The sequence below is a fragment of the Loxodonta africana genome, chromosome 5 (genome assembly GCF_030014295.1).
Source record: "Loxodonta africana isolate mLoxAfr1 chromosome 5, mLoxAfr1.hap2, whole genome shotgun sequence".
Classification (NCBI taxonomy): Eukaryota; Metazoa; Chordata; class Mammalia; order Proboscidea; family Elephantidae; genus Loxodonta; species Loxodonta africana.
Genome location: NC_087346.1, coordinates 35409048 through 35434544, shown reverse-complemented (window position 1 = coordinate 35434544; position 25497 = coordinate 35409048). Strand labels below are relative to the sequence as shown.

At 37.3% G+C, this 25497-nt stretch overlaps 2 protein-coding genes across 9 annotated transcripts in view; one reads left to right on the top strand and one right to left on the bottom strand.

Annotated features, from left to right (window-relative positions):
- Positions 1 to 3812, bottom strand: part of ZGRF1 (zinc finger GRF-type containing 1) — a 103806-nt gene extending 99994 nt beyond the window's left edge. For 2 of the 6 annotated variants that reach the window (XM_064285425.1, XM_064285423.1), the window contains exon 1: positions 3623 to 3809. The gene's annotated coding sequence lies outside the window, so the exon portion shown is untranslated. Of the gene's footprint in view, positions 1 to 3622 lie in introns of all 6 variants that reach the window. The other 4 variants (XM_023548597.2, XM_064285424.1, XM_064285427.1 and 1 more) reach the window with 3 other exon arrangements.
- A 48-nt stretch (positions 3813 to 3860) lies between these two features.
- LARP7 (La ribonucleoprotein 7, transcriptional regulator) lies at positions 3861 to 25153 on the top strand. 3 transcript variants are annotated; one of them, XM_010590513.3, is made up of 14 exons: positions 3864 to 4011; positions 11488 to 11588; positions 11724 to 11927; positions 12399 to 12499; positions 12572 to 12655; positions 12764 to 12928; positions 12999 to 13092; positions 13168 to 13518; positions 13612 to 13756; positions 15305 to 15456; positions 16188 to 16303; positions 19542 to 19701; positions 19930 to 20021; positions 23747 to 25153. In XM_010590513.3, the coding sequence occupies exons 2-14, from the start codon at positions 11582 to 11584 to the stop codon at positions 23825 to 23827; spliced, it is 1752 nt and encodes a 583-aa protein (XP_010588815.1). In that variant the 5' UTR covers positions 3864 to 4011; positions 11488 to 11581; the 3' UTR covers positions 23828 to 25153. The 3 variants fall into 3 exon arrangements, 2 of the variants coding, with proteins under 2 accessions (XP_010588815.1, XP_010588814.1); XR_002785846.2 differs by lacking the exons at positions 19930 to 20021; positions 23747 to 25153 and adding an exon at positions 18578 to 18841 and having other exon boundaries at positions 3861 to 4011; positions 13165 to 13518; positions 19542 to 19654; XM_010590512.3 differs by lacking the exon at positions 3864 to 4011 and having other exon boundaries at positions 13165 to 13518.
- Positions 25154 to 25497: the final 344 nt, after the last annotated feature.

Below are 25497 nucleotides of genomic sequence, written 5' to 3'. Positions count from 1 at the left end.
CATCATCGTCTGGGAACCTGTTAGAAATGCCAATTCTCAGGCCCCATCCTTGACCAAACGAATCAGAAGATCTGAGGTAGGGGCCCAGTAGTCTGTGTTTTAACAAGCCCTCCAGGCAATGTTGTTGCATGATGCAGTTTGGAGAACCCAGGCTTTAAAGTCCTATAAGGATCCAGTAAAGGTATAATTTGAGATTCTGGGTTCAGTTCCTTTTTTATCCATATAAAATACATAAAATATGCCACCTATATATATTATTTAAGAAGTTCTGGTGGCGCAGTGGTTAAGTGCTCAGCTGATAAGCAAACGGTTGATGGTTCAAACTCACCAGCCACTCCACAGGAGAAAAGACCTGGTGATCTGTTCACATAAAGATTGCAGCCTAGGAAATCCTATGAGGCAGTTCTACTGCCACACAGGGTCATTGAGTTGTAATTGACTTGATGGCATATAACAATGTATATTATTTATAAATTACATATATTTGTTCAGTACTTACTATGTGCCAGAGGTCCCTGAGTGACACAAGCTGTTTGCACTCGACTACTAACCTAAAGGTTGTCAGTTCTAACCCATCCAGTGGCACCATGAAAGAAATGCCTGTCAATCTGCTTCCATAAGGATTACATCCAAAAAATCCTACGGTGTTCTACTTTGTAGCACACAGGGTCACAATGAGTCAGAACTGACTAGACAGCAACAGGTTTGGTTTGATTTTTTGGTTTACTATGTGCTAGGCTGAGATGCAAAAATGAACATAATACTTTTGCCGATCTCAAAGAATTTTCAATACAGCAGGGTAATAAGCAGTATTTACAACAAGATATGACAGGAATAAGTACAGGAGGGGCACCAAACTTGGTCCAATAGGAGGCAATGTCTAAGCTGTACCTACAAATAACCATTAACCATAACATGCCAGAGGCGTACTTTCCAGAAGGGAATTTGATATGTGCAAAGGGATGAGGGCAACGCAGTAAAGCATAATCAAGGAACTCTAAATAGTATGATAAAGAGGTCAAGTGAAGAGTGAGTGGTTGGATAAGAAGTGACAAGGTAAATAATAATAGGATTCGGAAGGCCTTATATGTCCTGCTGAGGAGTTTGGACTTTCTATGACAGTAATGACCCACTGCCGTCGAGTCGATTCCAACTCATAGCAACACTACAGGACAGAGTTGAACTGCCCCAAGGAGCATCTGGTTGCTTCAAACTGCCTACCTTTTGGTTAGCAGCCGTAGCTCTTAACCACTATGCCATAGAAACCCTGGTGGCATAGTGGTTAAGAGCCACAGCTGCCAAACCTTCAGACAGAGACTGGACTATAAGACATAAAATAATACTGGTGAGGAGTGTGCTTCTTAGGTTAAGTAGACACATGAGATTAAGTGGGCAGATCCTGTCCGGAGGTAAGATGAGAAGGCAGAGGGGGACAGGAGCTGGTTGAATGGACACAGAAAATACAGGGAAGAAAGGAGGAATGTGCTGTCACATCATAGGGAGAGAAACTAGGGTCACATAACCATGTGTGTGTAAGTTTTTGCATGAGAAACTGATGTAAACTTTCACTTAAAGCACAATAAAATTAAAGAGCTACAGCTGCTAACCAAAAGGTTGACAGTTTGAATCCACCAAGTGCTCCCTGGAAACTCTGTGGGGCAGTTCTACTCTGTCCTGTGGGGTTGCTATGATTCGGAATTGACTCAACAGCAATGGGTTTGGTTTTTGGTTTATGACAATAATGGGAAACCATGGCAGGATGTAACAAATAAAATGACATAATCTGATTTGGGTTTTACAAAGATCACATTGGCTGACATGTGAAGAAAGAATGGAGTAAGAGGTAGCCAAATGAGGTATGAATACTTACCTGAAGACACAGGTCACAGGACAGGACTTAGAGGCACTGCCTTTCAAAGCTATAACTCCCACATTCCTATATCCCTTCCCTTTAGCTCACAAGAATTGCCAGAGTGCTATGAAAATAATAGAGAGATACAGAGAAACACTTACTAGCTGGCGCTTTTACAGCTACTTGCTCCCAGCCACTGAATGGGCTAGACATTCTGTGTATGTAGATGAGACTATTTAGTGTAGGCACTGTGCCCACCATGTGGCAATTATTAATCTTAGATCTCTTTAATAATAATAATATTCAGTGCAAGTATATGCTAGACACTGCTAAAAATGCTTTCAATGCTTACAACATTTTTGGTGTAGGTATTACTTTTATCTCCATTTTACAAAAAAAGAAACTGAGGTACATAATAGTTAAGTAACTACTGAAGTAAATAAATGGCAGAGTCAGAATTCAAAACCAAGTAGCCTAAACTCTAGCGCTCATACTCACAAATGCTATACTATAGGGCTATTTATCATGTCGCTACTGTGTGTCAGGCAGGGATTAGGCTAGATACTTTACATGCAATATTTATCAGTCTCATAATCCTGAAGAGTAGGTACTGTGATATTGCCACTATGATTTAAAGATTAGGAATCCAGCATTTACTAGTTAGGGTTACTTACACAATATTTAGGAAATGTAAGATAAACTTTCCATTGTTTTCCCAAATTAGTGAAATTTCTTCTGGGATTTACAATTTTAAAAGAAGGTTAAAAAAAACTCTTACAAATAGTAAATGAGATTGTAGGATTAAAACTCAGCAAAAAAGGATAATTAGAAAATATTTAAGAGAGCTCTAATACCTACATTCAGTAAACACCCCTTTCCTACCATTAAATGAGAAAAATTATTTTATACTACAGCATCATATATTCATGTGAGATGCAAGGATAAAAAAATTTCACAAAGTGGTAATCAATACACAGCTGTCAGACACTTCAAGTGCTGGCCCATCTCTAGTGGGTGAAAAATTACTTTGCAAATAAATTTTTTTAAGTGGTGTGGAGAGCTCCAGGTGTTCCGTGGTAATTACATATGTACAGGCATGCATATACACATACAGGTACACAATCATATACACACATACTAATTGATATACGTGTATATATGTGTCAATTCGGTGTTCTCAGTTAAATATGAGCCAATTTTCCTGATAATTACGAGATACTCTTGGGCTTTTTCTTTTGATACATGCAAAAGGTTGCCTGCAGGATCTATAAAACCAAAAAACCAAACCCACTGCCGTCGAGTCGATTCCGACTCATGGCGACCCTACAGGACAGAGTAGAACTGCCCGATAGAGTTTCCAAGGGGCGCCTGGCGGATTCGAACTGCCGACCCCTTGGTTACCAGCCGTAGCACTTAACCACTACACCACCAGGGTTTCCATGGACACCCTAAATAGTTCACAGATGACAATGAAGGCTTGACCCATTACATTGTCCGTCCTAAAAACAACCACCAAAACCCTCCCCGGTCCTCACAGAAATTGCAAAGTAGGGCTGGCAAAAGCGGTGAAGTCGAGACACCAATTATTAGAGGCAATCCGAGCAAGCTGTGCCTGTCACCCACCCCCGAACAGCTTCCTTCTCGGTCTGCCCCTTGCGGAGCAGATTCTTTCGTCCCTTCGTCCCAAAACAGCCATGCAGCCTCTCGCTTAAGTCGTCCTGTCTATCCACTCCTCCTTGCCCGAAAACCCCAGGAAACAGCTCACTTCACCTGTCCCATTGCACAAATCCACTTTCGAATTTCTCCCGCGAAAGAGTGTGACGTAATTAACCGGGGACCACACCAGATCAGGACCCACTACTTAGCCCGCCCACCTCCACCTCAACCAGAACCGCCTTTTTCAAACTGCCAATCAAATTCTTCAATGGCTACGAAGCTCCTCAGCCGGCCGCGCCTTCCGATGCCCCGCCCGACGGCAGCCAGCCCAAGCCTGTGACGTAACGACGGGCGCACAGGCTCAGGGCCGGCCTTTCTCGAGGGGAGCTGGAGAACGGTGTCGCTCACGCTATGACGCGAAAAGAAGCGCGACTATAAGGATCGGAAGGCGGCAAAGGCTGAAGGACGCAGTCTGTGTCCCTGTGTTTGGGGAACTGAACCGAGTAAGTGACAAGTGGCCTATAGGATTGCTCAGATTGGGTGAGGTCTAATTTCCTCTCAGTCCTTTTTCGTGCAGTCCATTCTATCTGTCATCCTAATCACCCCGCCCCCTCCCACGAACCCAGTCTTAGTGCCCCTGTTGTACTTCTCTGTGCGCGTGCGCGAAAGTCCTCTGGCTAGCCTTGTAGTTCCAGTTTTCAGAGCGAGAGGGCGCATATGGTCCGCCATTGGGAGGTTTGGGGCACGCCTCTCCTTTGGCAGCATCCTTGAGGAAGTACGGATGCCGAGAGAGGATGTAGCAATAAGGAAAGTGCCTATTTGGGGAGACTGGGGTTGACCATCGGCTGTCAAAGCATAGAGAATGTAGTGATTTGCTATGAGTCGGAACCGACTGATGGCACGTAACAGCAACAGTCTCGTTCCCGAACAGTTGAACGTCTAGTTACGAAAATAGTGTGTTAGTTGCTCTTGACTGGATTCCGACTCGCGGCATCCTCGTGTGCGGAGTAGGAATGCTCCATACGGTTTTCAAGGCTGTGACTTTTTGGAATTAGATCGTCAGGCCTGACTTCCGAGGTCTCTGGCTGGATTTTGAATGGCCAAGCTGTCGGTTAGTAGTCAGCACTTAACAGGTTAAGCCACCCAAGGACTAAGTACAGTGTACTGAATGCTAATAAAGATACTTAGGGTAAGCAGATGAGGAAGCAGTCAGCTAGGGAAGAAGTGGTGATGTAAGATCGTAGAGAGAAAGATGACATTTTATCTGGGACTTGGAAGTTGAATCAGGGGTTTTATAAGGCAAGACAGACCAGAAGACTCATTTCAGCAAAGGCACAGAGGCAAGAAAATGTTCAGGGACCATTGTTACTAGAACAACGATCCTTAACTTTTGTTGGCACAACAGTGCTTATGAAAATGTGGTAAAAGCTATGAATAAGCACCCCAGGAAAAGTGCATGTTTACATTTGAAAACACTTTGCATATAATTTTGTGAGGAAAAATTTTAAAACTTTGAAATGCCAAAAAAAAAATCCCTGAGTGCCTGTTTAGCTCATGCTCCACCTTTGCGTTTCATTGTCATTGAACTGTTTTACTAGTATGTAAGTTGTAGAAAACTGATTATGCAAATTAGTGTTGTCCAGTGAAGATGTAATTATTACCCTGATCGGTTTTGCATCTATTACAAAATTAATTTCATCATTCCTAATTACCTATATATGTGTCTGCTCTTTAATTCTCATTTGAACTGATTTTTAACACCTAGTTCCCTCTTTGGAGCCTGGTTTTGAAGTGATTAAGAGCTCCGATGCTAACCAAAAGGCCAGCAGTCCAAATTCACCAGTCGCTCCTTGGAAACCCTATGGGGCAGTTCTGCTCTGTCCTATAAGCTTGTTATAAGTGGGAATTGACTCGACAGTAGTGAGCTTTTTTTTTTTGTTCGTTTTTTGTTCCCGCATTGATTATTGAAGTACAATCTTTGTTATGTTCGTTTTTGGTTCCCCATTTAATTATTGAAGTACAGTCTTTGACATGTATTTATGTTTATGTCGTACTTTTACAAAAATCATGATTTTTACTTTTTTTTTTTTTTTTTTACTTGGGGTTCACAATACTTCCTAAAATCCATTTTAAGTTCCATGGACTTCAGGTTAAGAATCCCTGGATTAGAACATAGAATGCATTTTGGTAAATTGGAGGAGGTTATAAAAAGGTTGGCAGTTCGAATCCACCAGCTGCTTCTTGGAAAATATGGGACTTTGAAACCCTACTCTGTCCTATAAGGTTGCTATGAGTTGGAATCAACTAGAGGCAATGGGTTGGGGGCATTGTTACAGAGTAACGTTTTATTGTTTGTTTAAAGTCCCTGTTTAGAAGCCAGTCCAATGTCATTAGTTCAAAAAAAAAGAAAGAAAAATTAGATCACAGGAAAGTGCTAAGGAATTTCTGTTGTGGAAAGTTTTGACTTGAGGTTGACAACAAAGAACCAGCAGACACCAAATCAGATCTGTGTTTTAGACAAGTTGCAGAAGGATGGATGACTTCTAGAGCAATTTATGTGAACTGTCCCCCTACCATATAGTGACAGTAGTAATGGAGAGCACTAAATGGAGATGAGAACCATTTCAGAGGTTGAATTGACAGGATGTAGAGACACACTGGTAAATGATAATGTGTTGAGTGCATACTACTTAACAGCAATTTGTAGTGCTCTGCTTTTTTTTGATCCTCATAACAACCCTGTTGGGTAAGAATGATGTTTATCCCCATTTTATAGACCACAGAGAGATGAGGTAACTTGGGCAAGCTTGCCTAAGATTCACACAACTAGTAAATAGGTAGATTGGTTAGCTCAGTAGAATAGAGCATCTTTAAACAAGATGAAAATGGTGAAAGGAGAACTAGGCCAGGGGAGGGAAGATAGTAAGTTTATTTAGCCCTGAATGACAATTCACACATTTGTTATCACAGAACATTGAGAAAATACAGACTTTACGGACTGAGACTGTAATAAAAATACTGCCTTGTAACTTGCTGATCTTCTTTAGTCATTATGTTGTTCTGTGCCATTGAGTTGATTCTGACTCAAAAAAATTAAAAAAAACCTCACTGCCGTGGAGTTGATTCTGACTCATAGCGACCCTATATGACAGAGTTAAACTGCCCCGTAGGGTTTCCTAAGCTGTAGTCTTTACAGGAGCAGATTGCCAAGTCTTTACTCCTGAGGAACAGCTGGTGGGTTCTAACCGTTTCCATTAGCATCAGAGTGCTTTAACCATTGCATCACTAGAGAAGCTAAATTGTACCATATCTTACATTACTTTTTGCTTAATCCATATTTTTCTTTAAATTGAAGATATATTTGATCATTTGTAGAATGTATTTCTTTCTTTTTATTGTACTTTAGATGAAGCTTTACGGAGCAAAATAGCTTCTCATTAAACAATTAATACACCTATTGTTCTGTAACATTGGTTACAAACCCCATGACAGGTCAACACTGTTTCTTGACCTTATGTTCCCCACTACCAGCTTTCCTGTCCCCTGCTGCCTTTTCGTCCTTGCCCCGGTGCTGGTGTGCCCATTTAGACTCCTTTTGTGGGCCTGTCTAATCTTTGGCTGAAGGGTGAACCTCAGGAGCAGTTTCAGTCCTGAGCTAAAAGGGTGCCTGAAGGCCATATTCTCAGGCTTTTCTCCAGTTTCTGTCAGACAAGTAAGTCTGGTTTTTTTTTTTTTTTTTTTTTAAGTTAGAATTTTGTTCTACATTTTTCTCCAGCTCTGTCCAGGACCCTCTGTTGTGATCCCGTCGGAGCAGTCAGTGGTGGTAGCCGGGTGCCATTTAGTTGTGCTGGACTCAGTCTGGTGGAGGCTGTGGCAGTTGTGGTCCATTAGTTCTTTGGACAAATCTTTCCCCTGTGTCTTTGGTTTCATTCTCCCTTTCTCCAGATGGGCGAGACCAGTGGAGTATCTTACATGGCCGCTCACAAGCTTTAAGACCCCAGACGCTGTTCACCAAATTAAAATGTAGAACATTTTCTTTATAAACTAGGTGCATGATATATTTTTAAAGATCCAAATTGCTTTATGCGTGCTATACAAGAGTTTCTGAACTTAAATAATCTAAAGAAAGAATGAAGCAGGCTCTCTGGTCTGAGGTATGAGAATGATGGAAAAAGCCTTGTTTTGGGGGAGAATTGTGACTTTCTGTGCTTATGTGGTTCTGGGATCTATTTCCTTAGATGGTGGGCTTTGACCAGGAAAGGATTTGAAGAGCTGGCAGTCTGCTTTTATAATTTACGGTTTTCTGGAGGGAAAGTTAGCAATAGAACCAGCTATAGTACTAATCATACCCTATATTTGTATTTTATTTATGTCGTATCCCATTACAAAGTAGTTTGAAGTGCTAAACGCTTTACATTTTACTTTTAAATATATTTATTTACAAGCCAAAGTTCCTACCCTCATAGAGTTTACGTTCTAGTGGAGTAGACAGACGATAAAATTATAATTCCAGGTAGTGCTAAGAGGATGAAAGGATAGAAAGTGGTGATTGAAGGGGTAGGTACGGTTAAGATTGGCAAGGTGGGGGCTATTTTAGATTGATAGAGAAAGCCTCTCTGAGAAAATGACATTTGAACAGAGACCAGAATGAACAAGGACATAACCTACCAGATGTGGTAGAGAAAGCAAAGGGAACAGCAAGAGCAAAAATAGGAATGGCCTTAGCATGTTTAAGGAACGGAAAGGTGGTAGGATGTGGCTAGAGTTAGCCTGCTATAAAGAGTTATGGGAGATGATAACCCTGGGCCAGATGGAATAAGGAGTAGGCCACAGTAAAAACTTTGGATTTTATTCTGTGTGTGATAAGACACCTCTGGAGGATTTTGTGCAGGAGACTAACAGGACCTGATTTACAGTCTTAAATGATTATTTTTGCTGTTCTCTGGAGAATTGATTAAGGCCCATTAAGAAGCTCTTGTGGTCGTCCTGGCCCAATCAGGGTCACTATGAGTTGGAATTGACTCAGTGGCAACGGGTTTGATGTTTGTTTGTTTTGTGTTTTTGCAGTAGCCCAGGCAAGACAGGATGGTAAATTGGAGCAGGTGGTTGTGATGGAAAAGATGAAAAGTGTGCATATTCAGGATATATTTTGAAGGTAGAACAAACAGAAATGCTGATGAATTGGCTGTGGGTGTGAGGAAAAGAGGAAGGATGATTTCAAGGTTTTTGCCCTCAGGGCAATTGTGTAAATAGTATTTTCTGAAATGGGGAAAACTAAGGAAAAAATAGATTTGTTAAAATTCAAGAGTTCTATTTTTGCCATGTTAAATTCTAGGTACCCTTTAGATAAACAAGTACAGGTGTCAAATGGCCAATTAAATATTGCAGTGGGAGCAAATAGGAGAAATGAGAGCTGGCAAACCTAGATTTGTGAAACATCAGCATAAAGATGGCATTTAAAGCCAAGGAGACTCAGAAGGATGAGCTTGTAGGTAAGAAGGGGGCCCAGGACCAAGTACAATTATAAGGCAACGTTCAAAGGTAGAGCAGAGTGGGAGGGTCCAGAAAAGAAAATTCGGACGGAGGCAAACTGTCCGGGAAGCCGTGTGCAGAAAATGTGTTCAAGGTGGACATTCTTGACTATAAGTGCTACTGAGAGATCAAGAATGTCGGTGGAGGACCTTGACCTAGTTTGCAGCTTCACTGGCATGGTGTGAAGGAAAGCCTGACAGGAGGGATTGAAGTGAGAGCTTGAGGCAAGGAATGTGGCTATACAGTACTAAATGACATTTGATTGTTTTTCTAATTATTAATTCTGATGTGTAGCTGCATTTGTGTGTGTTCAGCTGACATCAGCTTAAATACTCTTTTACTTGTGTATTTTCAAAATTGGTACTTGGCTGATGAACCAAAGCTTATTCTAAAAATGTCAAGACTCTTCTGTTAACTTTGGTGAGCATGCATGTTTAGTTGAGATTTGAGGTGAAGTGCATTAACGGCCTTCATCTGGTGGTCCCTGGATGGGGAGCAGCTGGGCTTGACTACTAAATGAAAGGTTGGCGATTTGAACCCACCCAAATGTGCCATGAGAGAAAGGTCTGGCAACTTACTTCTGTAAAGATTACAGACAAGAAAATCCTGTGGAGCAGTTTTACTCTGTAACACACAGGGTCGCCATGAGTTTCATTCGACTTTGGCAATGGATTTTACGTTAAGGGCAGCACTCCCTTACTGAATTTATCACTTTGAAAAGACATTATATCCTCACTGCTGCGGTTACAGGCTCCACCTGGCAGTCACTCAGAAGACACAGATAGGCTTTGCTCTAATGCTGTGCTTCATAGAAGAATACAAGGCAGCAGATATAACAGGTGCAGCATCTTCATTTCCTCGAGAGGAGCAGCAATTACCCAAATCGACTTCCTTTTTTTTTTGCACCCTTATCCACAACAGGCAAGTATAGCAGCCACCTTGACACATAAAAACTTTAACTTAACCTTTTTGTCCGCCAGTCTTTTGTGCCATGCTGGTTATGTAGACCTAAGGCCTGTATGTCAGCTGTCCCCACTCATGTGAAATAAGGAAGACAGATACAACCATCTTCATTTATCTTAACTCTGCTGTTCCCAAGGCAACAATATTATGGGAGAACTAAGTTATTCTCAGGTAGTCCTGTATCATCCCAGGCCTGATGTTAATCTTTTGCTTATAAATTCATTTTTTTGTACTTCTTGTGATTCAAGTAAAATAACTCAATTCTTAAAAACAAATGTTTGGGTGACTACTATGCCAGGAACTGGGGATGCATCAGTAAATAGGCAAAAATCTCTGATTTTATACATCTTGCATCCTAGAAAGGATAAGCAATAATCAAATTTATAGTAATGATTAAAAAAAAAAAAAAAGGTTGCTGTTGAGTCCACTCTGACTCATAGTGACCCCAAGTGTGTCAGAGAATTGTGCTCCATAGGCTTTTCAGTGGCTGGTTTTTCTGGAAGTCGATTTTCAGAACTTTTTTCCAAGGTGCCTTTCTGTGGACTCGAACCTACAACTTCTTGGTTAGCAGCCAAGCAAGGTAACCACTTGTACCAGCCAGGTCACTGTGTTGCTATGAGTCGGAATCGACCCGACCGTAGCAGGGATTTTTTGTTTGTTTTTTTTTTCTTTGGGACTCCATAGCAATGATACCCTGTTGGCATCAAGTTGATTCCTACTCATAGCTACCCTATAGGACAGGGTAGAACTGCCCCATAGGGTTTCTAGGGAACAGCTGGTGGATTTGAACTTCCAGCATTTTGGTTAGCAGTCGAGCTCTTAACCACTGCACCACCAGGGCTCTGTAGTAATGACAGGTGACAAACGTTAGGGAAAATAAAGCAGGAGAGATTCAGAGTATCTGTTTGTCCAGAAGTTTCCAGTTTTAAATACAGTTGTGGGAGAAGACCTCAATGAATTTTCATTTGAACAGACCTTATAAAGAGAGTGAGCATGTTATCTGGGGTGAGTGTTCCCCAGAGAACAGCAAGTTCAGAAAGCCCTCAATTGAGTTTGCCTGGTGAGTTTCAGGAATAGCAAGGAGACCAGCATGGGTAGAGCTAAGGGAGACAAGAGAAAAAGAGGCCTGCAAAGTAATGCTTTCCCTTTAATGGGGAAAGAGGTTGGGAATTGCAAAAACCAGAATAGGAACTCCACTTTTAGGAACTCCACCTGAAAAGTGGGCCGAATCTACAACTCTACAACTTAGCAGTAGCATTTTGCATCTAAATTTTGCATCTAGTAAATGGAAAATAACATTTTTAAAAACCGAGAATCAGTATTTTATTTCCTTAATGTGCATAAAACCTTGTTGAGGTGGAGAATGACTGAGTCCCTTGCTCCTTAGCTTACTTACTAGTGTAGTTTTGTGAGGTGTACTTAGGATAACTGGGTTGTGTTGCTTAAAAGGCATGTAATACTAAAGTTATGATCCCATAACACAGGAGAAAAATTTTGAAAAGATTTATGAAAAGTGAACAGGAAAGAGCTCTAAGAAAAAACAGAAAGGCAGTGAATGAAAATTCTTGATTATGGAAAATGTCTGGTAAGTGTTCCCTGCAAAGTTTTTATCTTCTGACAACCAGATATTCAGTCCATTATTCCCTTAAGTAAAAAAAAAAATGTTTCTCTGTATTTAAGTATCACTTGTGGCAATTTAAAGAATTTTTTTCATTCACAGGAATGGAAACTGAAAACGGAAGTCAAGACAAAGCAATGGAACAGGAAAACACTGAAAAGAAAAAAGATGTAGAAAAAAAGAAACGGTCTCGAGTTAAACAAGTGCTTGCCGATATTGCTAAGCAAGTGGACTTTTGGTTTGGAGACGCCAATCTTCACAAGGATAGATTTCTGCGAGAGCAGATAGAAAAATCTAGAGATGGATGTAAGTTGTTTTTAGATATTAATGGAACCAGATTTAATGAATGTAGTGGACGTGTAAATATATATACACACGCACATTCCATTAGTGTACAACTTCCAATTCTCAGCCAGCGGAGTTTATATTTAATATTTAATGTTTTATATAATGAATGACAAATAGTTTTTATTAAGCAACAAATGAAAAAATCTTTTCAGAATAAACCACACAACCATTGTAGGATTTTATACATTTTTTTAATCATTTCACTAAGGCATTTACTTACAAGTACTTCGTATAGTATCATGTACATGTTTTGAGTTGGGAATACAAAAGAGTGCTGCTTTTTTTTTTTATCCTTAGGATGTTTAATAAATCAGAGCTTTTGGTCACTACCAATTTTAATGGACACTTGTTTAAGATTTGAGTAATATCTCTATAGCAGGACAGTTGCCTTGTTGGTTGGTTTACCATTTATTTTGCATTTCTTGCTAGATGTTGATATATCACTTCTTGTGTCATTTAACAAAATGAAGAAATTGACCACTGATGGAAAATTAATTGCCAGGGCATTGAAAAGCTCAGCTGTTGTAGAGGTAAGATTCTTCATAATTTACTATCTCAGTTATTTTGATTCAATTTATTAATTTAATTTGCTTTTTTTTAAGCTGGATTTAGAAGGCACCAGGATCAGGAGAAAAAAGCCCCTAGGTGAAAGGCCAAAAGATGAAGATGAACGGACAGTCTATGTGGTAAGAAGCCATATTATAGAAAAGCCCAGGTGACCAGTCAAAAAGTGACACACAAGCGTTTTAATTATGTTCAAGTTTATTGACCTTTTGACTTTTAATTAATTACAGGAATTACTTCCCAAAAATGTTAATCACAGCTGGATCGAAAGAGTATTTGGTAAATGTGGCAATGTTGTTTATATAAGCATACCGCATTATAAGTCTACTGGAGACCCAAAGGGATTTGCCTTTGTGGAATTTGAAACAAAGGAACAAGCAGCAAAAGCTATTGAGGTAGGTCCAAGATCCTAAAGAAAAAAAAATTAGTAATTTGTTATACTAACTATTTTATAACATTTTTCAGTTTCTTAACAACCCACCAGAAGAAGCACCAAGAAAACCTGGGATATTTCCTAAGACGGTGAAAAATAAACCCATTCCAGCTCTAAGAGTACCTGGTAAGTTATTTGCTTCTATTTTAATATGTATGTGATTTAAGTGAAATGAAACTAATAATGGCTTTGTTACAGAAGAGAAGAAAAAGAAAAAAAAGAAGAAAGGCCGAGTGAAGAAGGAAGACAGTGTCCAGGCCAAAGAGGCAAATACGGACACAAGCAATGAAAATGTCTGTAAGCTGAAAAGGTCCAGGACGACATCTGAGGGGTCTGATGTAGAAATACCTGAAGCTCAAAAGCCCCCCGCAAAGAAAAAGAAAAAACGGGAAAAAGCTGAAGCATCCAACTTACCTGAAGTCAGAACTGGGAAGAGGAAAAGGAGCGCCTCCGCAAATACCGAATGCCTAGCTCCCAGATCTAAAGTAAAAAAGACGGCTCAAAAAGAAAACATTAAAAAAGAAGTAAAAGAAGTTTCCAAAGAAAACAAAGGTAAAATTACTTCAAGATTAGGATTATATACGGTTAGATTGTAACAGTTTTCATATCCAAAATGTCTAACTGGATGATTTTTAATATGTCAAGATTTGGAAGTCTCTACAGAAGAGGAAAAGGATACCGGAGATATCAAAGATGGATCTCTCTTAAAAACAAAAAGAAAACATAAGAAAAAACATAAAGAGAGACATAAAATGGGAGAAGAGGTTATACCATTAAGAGTATTATCAAAGTAAGTCTGGCATAAACATTACTTGTTGACAGTTGACAAATACACTCCATCACCATTGCTAAAGTGCAATTCCAATGTATATTCAGCAGAGTTGCATGTTAGCAACAGTAATGGCCTGTGCCACACAATGTAATATGGATATATAAAGCAATTGAAGATTTGTTAGGATTCACCACACTCAAACATGGAAGCACTTATTTTAGTATGTCACAGCAAGTGCCTCCATGTTTAAGTAGAGGGGGTCCCTTTACAGATTAGACAACATAAAATAGAAAAGGCTCGATTCTGTGTCATGTAGAAATGTAAAAAGAAGACTCACCATCACTAAAACATGGAAGCACTTACTTTCTTAGTTTCAAAGCAAGTACATCCACGTTTAAGTGGTGGGGAGCCCAGCCTTGACACGCTTGCAATCATGAACATCATCCGTAAGTACTAAGTAAGAAAAAATTGAAGTCTATGTCAGACAGAGAAGTGTCGGTTTGGAGACACCTCCACTGAAACATGGAAGCACTTACTTTTATTTTACACAGCAGGTACCCCCATGTTAAAGCAAAGGGGTTCCCTTAAGCCTCTAAAAATACCGGGATAGCTGAAGAGTTTCACCTGGAGATTAGTTGAATTCACTTCTACTAAAACAAGGAAGCACTTACTTTTTTACAAATAGCAGAAAGGACCTCCTTGTTAAAGTCAAAGGAAATCCATCAGCCTAGGGAGAAAAGACAAAATACCATACCTTTCTGAAGAGAGTTTCCTTTACCTTCCTGGATTGGATTCCAAAGACTTCTTTTCCAGGAGCGTAAGACAAGGCCTTCAGGCGCTTGTATTTATACTATTCTCAACTCCTGAATTCCTTTTGCCTTTTTATCTCAGAGAATCATTACAAGAGCCTTTTGTTATTTTAATGTATCAGCTCTCAGGGAATGTATGGTCCTGGGTGGGTCTGGATACTTTTTTTTTTTTTTTTAAGTATACAGATGTCAATGTTAACAGCTAAAACCATTACCACAGGAGATCCTCCTCCTTAAAAATCTCCTATCTGCTTGTTTGATGGCAGAGATTAGGGTAACAATGAGTGCTCCCGTGGAGTCAGAGGAGGCATTGTGTTTCTATCTGGGGGGGCTCTGGCTGTTTGCAGAAACATCCACATGGTAAATGCATGTAAATAAATAAATTACTTCCATGGGGTGTTTTTTTCTTCTTAGAAATTCCTTTTGATTCAAGTAAATACTAAGGAATGTTATTTCTAATTGAAACCTGTTTCACAAATAATCTCTGATTTTAACCTGTCATCTTTCCCCCAGTAAAGACTGATGATCCTGGTATGTGTTACTGGCTAATTAATGAATTCTAAATTTTACTTGCATAAATTCCATTGTTTGGAGCACACTCAAGAATTTAAACATTGCAAATTTAAAATTTTTAATCTGAATTTTGAGACAAGCAGAATTCCCTTAAGCAAACAAGCTAGATGAATTTAGAACCCAGGAAACAATTTGAGTGTATAGGAAAGGTATTTTAATAGGTCGTTTATTACCCCCCTTACAGGAATGAATGGATGGATTTGAAAAAGGAGTATTTAGCTCTGCAAAAAGCAAGCATGGCTTCTTTAAAAAAAACAATATCCCAAATAAAATCAGAGTCAGAAATGGAAACAGACCATGGCGAACCTAATAAGTCTGGAATGAAAAATGAAAAAAGTAAGAGATCTGTATGGTAGCTTTTATTGTGTTATATGGTTCTTATATATCAAGTGGTATTTCTAAGTTTTTTTAAAAACTTAACACAAAATTGTCATTATTAGAGAAATCATTGATTTGTCAAGTTGTCCAGATATGTGATTTCTTGATACTAGAATATTTGAAGGGCAGATTTTAAATAGTAGCTGTATTAATTCGTTTTCTCTGTAGTTTTCATTATTGATCAAATTCTGTAAATATTTATCTCTTGCTTTGTTTATGGGTGAAGAAGTTTGTGGGAATAGAGATTGTAATTCCTCACCAGTAGTTTTACTGCATAGAGTGAACCACAAGCAGGAACTAATAATTAAAGCAAGATTCTTGTGAATTCAATATTAGGACACGTTTCCTATAAATTGTCAAAATACGTGTTCACTTTTGAGTCATAAAGTAATAGAATATTATGATAGTATCTTATGCCTGTTTCTTTATTTTGTTACTTGGTTCAAGGAAAAAGGCCTTTTTATGGGGAAGGGGATGGTTTACGAATGCCCTTCCAACATTAACAGATTTGAGTTTAGAGTAATAAACTGTTTTATTGTATTTGTAATCTGAAATAAGCGGTATGAAATATAATACAATAATTTATTTAAATCAGCCTAGAAAACGAAGGAATCATTTATTTTTGTTCTAAAGTGACTTCCCTAAGTGTTAGAGATTTATTTCTAATCTTTTCCTTTTCAAATCAACAGCCAACAGTGAAGAATGTCGCCCCCAGGAGGTTAATGCGATGGGACCACAGTTTGTGAGTGGAGTGATTGTGAAGATCATTAGCACAGAGCCCCTACCTGGCAGGAAACAAGTCCGGGTAATGCTTGTGAGCCCCCAGGGTAGTTGTCACTCTCTCTGAGTAACTCTAATGTGTGAAAATGTTCTGAATATGGAAAAACAAAGCAAATCAAATTAGAATTTTTACCTCTGTAGTAACTTCTGGTAGCTTTTTGATTCCATAGTAAGCCAAAGGTTTAACTTGAAGCAAAATCTAAACACTGAAATTTCTCAGTGGATCAAATTTATAGTGAGTGTAGTTTAAACACCCTTTTCTGTAGAAAAGTTACAATTTATGCTCATATTTATTGGTGCCTCTAATTGTTGGCTGCCATGTAGTTGAATGAAAAAGTATAATTACATTTATAACTAAAGGATATAGTAAAATTATTTCCCCAATATTTTTTTAGGGGACATTTTTCTATTTTCAGTGAAAATGAAGTTTAGAAAAACAGCCCCAAATTTTTTGAAGATGTAGTCAGCTTTCTAGTTGGTCTGACATTTTAAATTGTAATCATCTGATATTGTCTGGTTTGGGAGCAAACTAGAGAATTTGTGAATTTCTTTTCAGTAGAACTCTTGACTTTCAATAGATTCTTAGAAGATTTATGTAATGACTTTCAGAAAAAGATCAAAACTGCTCTTTTGGCATAAACAAGATGTTATACATTATTTTTCACTTAACATGCATTTATTTTTGACTGTTAATCCTATTTAAGATTAAAAATTTTTTCTGAAAGAAGTGTAGGGCTTTTTGGAGGAAAGACTTTTTTGTTTCACTTTTTTAGTTTTCGGTTAATTATTTTCAGTCCATGTTGATGGCTTGTAAACAGCATTACCCAAACATGTTTGAAAAGCAGTTATAGAAAAGGATGAAGTATTTGTAAAAAGCTACAACATTTTGCATACATGTACAAATAAATCCATTGTTCTACCTGATTTAAACTACAGATTGCTATGGTTTTCTATAAAGTGTTCTACAGTTTTCTCTTTTCCTTATATACAGTTTATCTCCTACAGCCATTTGCACTAACACATACAGCAATACTTATTAATGGTGTCATATACTTTTGTGTAAGAGCACCATAACTTATTTACTCTTTACCCTCTCACATGTTTAGGTGAGGCACTATTTTTTAACCACGTAAAGTATTCACCTATATTATACCAAAATTTTAAAAATTCTTTTATGCTGATTCAGCCTGTGTAGCATGTCGGTTTGGTTTTGCAGACATAGGCCAGTCACTTATTTTAAGCATTGAGGTGTTTGCTCACTGTGATATCTGCCTGCACTGTTTATATGAACCCATATTCTCAAACCCTGTAGCTGTCAATAAAAAGGGTTTTGAATTCTCTATCCCATATCTATGAGGAATTTGGCCAATCCCACCAGTTTGCATTTTAGTGTATGGTAGCAATATAGAATTCAGGATTAGAAAGCTAAAAAGTTGACGTCAGGTTTGCTGTGTTTAGTTAGAATGCAAAAGATTTAATGGAAAAAATTAGTAAAAACTTGTTATTTGGAATCACTGACATAGGTTTAATTATATTTGTCAAAGAGTTTTTGTTATCAAATTAGTAATTAGATCATTTACAAATTACTTATGATAATCGAAATCACAAAATAGCTCCATTACCAAAATAACTCTAATATAGTAGTTACTTACATTTCAGTGGAACAAAAACTGAGCTATGATGGTGGTTACTGCTGTCTGTGACTTGTCCCTGTGATTACTAGGCTAATTTGTCATTCTTAGAAGGGTTTTAAATCAGGAGATTAGCCTGACATTATAATGGATATTTAGTGAATATCTTTTGAGTTGTAGCAATCTAATCTGTTTGATAAATCAGTTACAAAACTCTCACTACTACTAGTGAATAAGTTCAAATTTCATCAATTTAGTGCTGATTTTTCTTACTTTGCTCTAAATTTAGTGTTGTTTAACTAAGTAGAGAAATGGAAAGAATTGTCACGTATACTTTTCTCCAGTTAGTTTATTTATTGATATAGCTAACATTTACTAAGTGCCTGTTTTCTGAAGCTAAGTTCTGGGATAAATTAATACCTAATCCCTGTCTTCTAAAAGTTATATAGATATTCTTTATTATTAACTAAATATACATTTCTTGCTTTATAATAAAATAATTTTTCTAAGTATTGCTGTTATTTTTTCCGTAATTCAAAGATCTAAAAATTATACATCTAAAAGTAATCTAAATTAGTTGTGTACTTGGAAAGGGAGTAAAACTCTAAAGGGAGAAGAAATGAATGACTTTTTCAGATGGGAATTGCCGGTTATTTTTTTTTTTTTAGCTTTATGAATGGAAGTTGATGGATGAAGAATTTGTTACATTCTTGCATAAAGGCTTTTTGTACTCTTTGCAACCTGCTGTGAAGAAAAAATTGATTAAGAATGTGAGAATTTTGTTAATTTGCCAGCACGGCAGGCATCCCAAGTAAAATTTTCCTTGCTGGGTGATGACAGCTTGTTCAGAAGAGGTTCCTTTGGTATTTTATCAGAAAGAAATACCTCTTGACCTGTGTTCTTCTTGGTCCACTGGGGAATTTAGGATTTTGGTAGGTTTTATGAAGCTTTTTTTCATGAGTTTTTATAAAAAGTTGAATACTTTTATATATATTTTAAATCAGAAGTGATTTTTGTACAGGTAAGTAAAAATACGAAGTCTCTGGGTGGTGCAAAGGTTAAGTGCTCAACTCATAGGGAGAAGTTGGCAGTTTGAACCCACTCAGAGGTACCTTATCGATCTGCTTCTTAAAAGGTCATAGCCTTGAAAACCTTATGGAGCAGTTCTGCTCTGTGCACATGGGGCTGCATTTGAGTAGGAATGGACTTGAAAACAGCTAACTACCACAAGTGAAAACATACCTTCTCCAATTTAAAAAACCATTTTTATTTCTCCTAATTTACTACTCCAAGATTTAGAACTCTTTTGGTGGGAGGAGAGGAAGTGGGCAGTATTTGTACATTCTGCTCTAGAAGTCCATTTTCCTTATGGAATATTTACATTCTGATTCAGGTGTTAAGGTTTAATGAAGATAAATTATGATTATAGAGTTAATGTTAAATAGATTCTCTTCTTCGTTCAAGTGTATTTTTAAGAGTATTTTTGTGTAAAAAATGTTTGATGTAGGATATATACTGACGTTTCACAGTGGCTTACTTGGATAATACATTCTGACACAACCTTTAGGATAATTTTATAATTATTATGAAACATTATTATCTGTTTTGTGTTTCTACTGAACACTAATACAGGATACTTTGGCAGCGATCTCAGAAGTTGTTTATGTTGATTTGCTAGAAGGAGATACAGAATGCCATGTAAGATTTAAGACTCCTGAGGATGCTCAAGCAGTTATAAATGCCTGTACAGAAATCAAAAAGAAGCACAGCTGGAAACTCGAGGTCCTTTCTGGTAAAATTCATAAAAACTTCTTTTTCAACAATTTTTATTGCAGTTTATCGTGTTATATTTTCTGACTTTGGCATGAAATTAGTAATTTTCTTTTTGTACTCTTAATATCCATAAAGTAATACTAAGTATAATGAAGTAACTATTCTAGTTCCATTATTGAGACTGTATTGCCGTGAATATGTTTCTTCATTTATATCTTTGTGTTCAGTGATTGTTTTTGTTTTTAAGGTGATCATGAACAGAGATATTGGCAGAAGATTTTGGTAGACAGACAAGCCAAACTTAATCAGCCTCGGGAAAAGAAAAGAGGCACTGAGAAGGTAATCAATTCGTAGTTGTTTCTGTTTCGTAGCCTAAAATCTTCAGAGGATCAGTTTCTTCTGAAAGTCAGGAATATGTAGTCATCGACAGCACCTAACAACAACAAACAACAAAGATTTACAGAGTATATACTGTGTTTTAGATTGGGAGAGAATTCTCAACTATTTAGATCTCAAAATACCTGAAATTATAATCATTTTCCTCACGAGGGTACATAATTTTAATTTAGAGTTGTTTTTGTTGCCATTGTTTGTTTTTCAACTACGGATACACTTCAAAGTTAAAGTCTTGATTTCTTACTGCTGTGTTTGATAGCTTGATGGTAGTGATCATTTGAACATTGTCTTAATGGCAAAAACACAATGTATTTAGTGTGTAGTTTATAAAGATATGTGGCTCCACAGGTAAGATTGAGAGACCATGCATAATGTTCCCTATAGGAATGATAAGCTTTATTCCTTTTTCTCTTGGAGCATCAACAAGCATTATACACAAGTTTAAGCAAATTAAACGATTTAAAGCAAGCCTCTTGTTCATTAGTTTTATTTTTGTGTAAATGTAAAATGATACTGGGTAATTTATAGAATAATTATTATTGCTAGTGAGCTGTCAAGTTTATTCTTTAAAAACAAATTATGCATATAAAGGTTAATACATTTTAACATGCACAAAATAGGGTAATAATAACTAATTTAAAATTGTATGTTATAAACGAGAAAAATCTAAAATAATTTCCTTTTATGCTTACTTAGCAATTTAAAAGTTACGCGTCTTGTATTCTAGTTTTGTTGATTTTGGGGGTTATGTGTATGTGTGTATATATATATTTTTTTTTAACTTAAAAATCACCGTGTCTTTAATCAGCCCTCTATCACCCAGGTTTCTTTGGAATTTAAGATAATCTGTGGGGGGTTGGGAGAGGAGTTTCCTACTGGTCTTTGTTAATTCTGTTTTCATGAATAGAGAAGAACTTGTTGAGGTGGGGAGGCCTCCCTCCTTCCTAAGGACTCTTTCAGATCTATGAGGTGTTAATTCCAAAGCCTGCTTGAGATTATTTAAATGTTGAAATTGTTAATCAAGAGCTGGTAACTGCAAAATTAACTCAATATGTTAAATAATACTTATTCTTGTAATTGGTATGAAATTTCACTTATATATATATATATATTTTTTTTTTTTTTTTTAACTAGGAGTTAACAATTGAGTTCTCATCTTAGAAATTTAGAAAGATTCCATCTTTGAAAATTAAACTTGAGCCTAGGAAGTAAACATTGCCTAGGGAGTTTTATACATTGAGTTGGAGCACAATGAGGAGCTCTGTCACTGAGTTGGAGTCCTTGTGTGGTACAAATGATTCCGTGCTTGACTACTAGCTGAAAGGTTCGGGGTTCCAACCCACCCAGTGGCGCCTCAGAAGACAGGCTCAGAGATCTGCTTCCGAAAGGTCACGGCCTTGAAAACACTATGGAGCAGTTCTACTCTGCACACACAGGGTCGCCATGAGCCAGAATTGAGTGAACAGCAGCTAACAAGAACAGTCATTGAGTTGGAGAGTTCTTTTCCTGACCTTTCACCTGTTGCACGATCAGGTGAAAATTAGCAAAATTTGTTTCATAAATAGAAACATTTGAAAGTACAGGATCTTAACTGAAGCTATGGAAGTAGCTAGTTGGCTGCACATTTCAGAAAATGAGAAGATACTACACAAAATAGTACCTTACAAGCTGTTAGCGGAATAGCCCCCAACCCCAGTGCCATCAAATAGAATAGACCATAATTAGTTTGTCAACCTACTTCGTTTGTTTATTCACTCATTTAACAAATCTTTTTTGAATGTCCCCTTTACGTTAGCCCACAATTCTAGAAAATGGGTGTACGCAGCCATGAGTAGCAAAGTACCTGCTTTCTTGAAGCTTTCAGATAAATAATAGAGGTCAAGAGATGACTACTGGTGTGCAGAAAAATACAACAAACTAATGGGTATTGCTGGGTAGCTTTGTATCAGATGAAGTTGTCTGGGAAGTTCTCGCTTCAAAAGTGACATTAGAGCGGAGATCTAGGGAAGTGAGTGAACAACCCAAGGAGAGTTTGGAAGTGCAGCTTTCCAGGCAGAAGGAACAGAAAATGTAGAGGCCAGTGTGCCTGGAGAACTGAGAGCTCCTTAATGAAACCAAAACCAAGCCCACTGCCATTGAGTTAATTCCAACTCATGGTGATCCTATAGGACAAAGTAGAACTGCCCCATAGGATTTCTGAGATAGTAACCTTTATGAAAGCGGGTTGCCACATCTTTCTTCTAAGGAGAGGCTGGTGGGTTCCAACTGCCTACTTTTTGGTTAGCAGCCCAGTCCTTAGAGAAAAAAAAAAAAAATTAGAGAGCACCTTAGTAATGGTAATTGTTTGGAAAACGTTTGAGGAATGTCAGTGATTTTTGCCAAAAATATGACTTAAATACCTTGCTGCCTTGACATCCCATCATTTTTGCGGTAGTATTATATATGGTCCATTGTTAAGTGAAAACTACTAATAAATCCTGGTTATTAGTTTTCATGTTATAGACTAGACTAATACTGTGAACAGTTTCTTAAACTTCATTCAATTTACAGAGGATTAAAAAGGGAAAAAAATGAATATGTAAAAAAAACTTTTCTATATGTGGTATTTTTGCATAATAAAAATCAGATATGGGTAAATTAATGACCTGTCACAAAAGATGGAGAAAATAAAAGAAAGGTATACCTTAGCACTTTGTGCGCCTTGATAAAATTGGATAGCAGCTATGGAGACAGAATGAGGCTTTTTCTTGTTTCTTTTTACCTTTTGAAATATTTGAACTTTTTGTTTTTATCAAAATGGTCTTTTCTATTCAAATTACTGATACGTTAGATGTTCAGAGGGTAAGGGCAGAATTCATGAAATTTGTGAACAATGCATGGGTGTACCAGAATTTTAAACACCTACGATTTTGTGGACTCAGCTGTCAGATAAATAGATTTTTAGTCTAATCTAAAAGTGACTTCCTATCAATGGCCACATGGCACCACACACTTTAAAAGAAACTAATTTAATGAATACTCATTGAGTCTGTATTTTTAAGACAAAAAGATATGTGTTTACTCTGAAATTAAGTAAGGTATTTTAAATGATTTTCTTTGAGTTTCATATAATTTCATTTGACTTTATTAAAACATATCCAGAAATTTATGAGATGGTGCAATAAATAAATAGCCTTTACCTTTATATGGAATATTTTTAATTTTCTAAATTCACATTTATAAGCAGACCTTCACATAGCACTCAGCCCAAAACAAATCGATAAGCATAACGTAATTATTAAGGACCAGTATCGTTTAAGAAATGTCTTGGTAATACTTATACTCAAGGGAGTATAGAATAACAAACCAATGTGGGTCCTAGACCCTCCTAAAAAGTTTTAAAAATTACCAGTGCACAGTGACTTAATAAGAGATAGATTTTTAGTAAAGTAGGACTAAAAGGGTTTTGCATAATTCAAACATTTCATACCCATTGTACTTAGTAAGCCATAATCTAGACAGTGTTGTATGTAATTGATTTGACCTAAACTTAACCCTCTCATTAGTCTCCCTTTACCCTTCTTTTCAGATACCATTCAAGCTAATAATTGTGAAATTTTCCTAGCTATAATTACCTTGTCCTTTTTGGGTATCCAAAACATTCTAATTTCTGCTTTCTTTCTCTATAGTTAATTACCAAAGCTGAAAAGATTAGACTGGCAAAGACTCAACAAGCAAGTAAACACATTAGATTTTCTGAATATGACTGAAAAAAAAAACATGGCTTAACTCTGAATATTTCACTGGATACTTGAGCTGTTAGAAAATAAATTTTTACTATGGTAATAGTCCATAATGAATGTTGTTCTAAAACCTACATATAATGAAAACTATATCTTTGTTCGTCAACTTGTAAGACTTTTTTCTAGAAACAAGTACATTGTATACCACAATCTTTCATTAAATGCTTGTTGAAAGCATATGTGATATTGACCACAAAGTGATTTAGTAAATAAATGTGTTTTGAACATTATTGTTTTGTTGTTTTTATTATTAAAAAATACATAATTGCAAAAAGTTAACACTATATGAATATCTGACTTATAAAGAACAAGTATTTAAGTGCTTTAATGGTGGACTCTTACTCTACTTATTATTTTGTAACTGGATTTTTGCATTTTAAATGTACTGGATATCTTCGTGTCAATTTATACAGACATATATGCATAGTATTTCTTTGTTTATTCCAGTTTGCCTGTCTGAGCTTCCATTGCTGACCGTATCTAGTGGTTCCATTAAATGCTGAATTTTAAAAAGTATTCAGTTTGTTTTTCATAAATAAAGTTAACATGCTATGAACACAGAAAAAAAACCTAGTACTCAACATTAGGTGGGCCTTGAGGTCTATCATTTTATTCCAGAGAATCATACAATTGGAGCATTTGAAGCCTTCCCAGAAATGAACCTACAGAACCTGTTCTTTCTATTCAGGATCCTGGGCAGGGAGGCACAGTTCAGGGGCTTAGCGGCCTATTGGCCTCACTCCCTTCTGGAGTCTGCAGGTGGCACTGAAGTCTCTATCTTGGCAGGCCCTTTTGCTCAATATTGTCAGGTGGTTTACATGGTCCCAAAGCCTCATATGTCAGAGTTTAGGTAGGAAATAACACATTTCTGTATGTACCGTAATGGATACCCAACAAGACACGCCACTTCTAACACACTGAAACTGTAAACACTGATGTTTCAAGTCATGGATGGTGATTTCCCCCTACCAGGGTAGCACTTTAGATTTTACCTTCTCTTTTCGCAGCAAAACACAGCGCTGACAGAAAATTCTAGCTCACCACACAGATAAAAGCAGCGGAGATAGGCCATCTTTCTTTTTGTCCCTTCTGAAGAGGAATGATCTTGTTAGAGTTGAACAGAAAAGTGAGACAACCAGTGTGACAAAACAATTGGTCAGTTCTTTAATGAGAACCTGATTTGCTCTGTAAACTTTCACTTGAAGCACAATAAAAAAAGTAAAAATAGAGTATTAAAAAAAAAAAAAAACTGACTGAGGGATGGGCCTCAAAGGGGAAGAGTCTCTTATCCAAGGTTTGGTAAATGGAGTTAACAGGGAATTGTTATAGGTACCTTAAGGGTGTGCCAATTCAGAGCCAAGTAAACTAAAACCGTGTCCAATACAGGATACCAAATGAAGACAACCAAAATAAGAGGCCAAGTGTAGGGAAGAAAACAGGTTACACTGGGGACAAAGAATATATGACTGTAGTGCACCTGCAAAAAGTGACCTGATGAGGTGGGTGTGCCTGGGGCAGGAAGGGAAGGGTAGTCAATAAATACTGTTACGTTAGTGACCAGCAGTGGCAGTGGATTAACCTTCAGGTAAGAGCTCCTCTGTTCTTAGGGGCAAGCATAGTAGGCTGTATTTTGGTTG

Excerpts from the sequence above, each read along its gene's own strand:
- LARP7 (XM_010590512.3), top strand. Across the intron at positions 12,656-12,763 it reads ATGAACGGACAGTCTATGTG|GAATTACTTCCCAAAAATGT; the intron begins GTAAGAAGCCAT and ends AATTAATTACAG. Across the intron at positions 19,702-19,929 it reads GAAACTCGAGGTCCTTTCTG|GTGATCATGAACAGAGATAT; the intron begins GTAAAATTCATA and ends TTTGTTTTTAAG.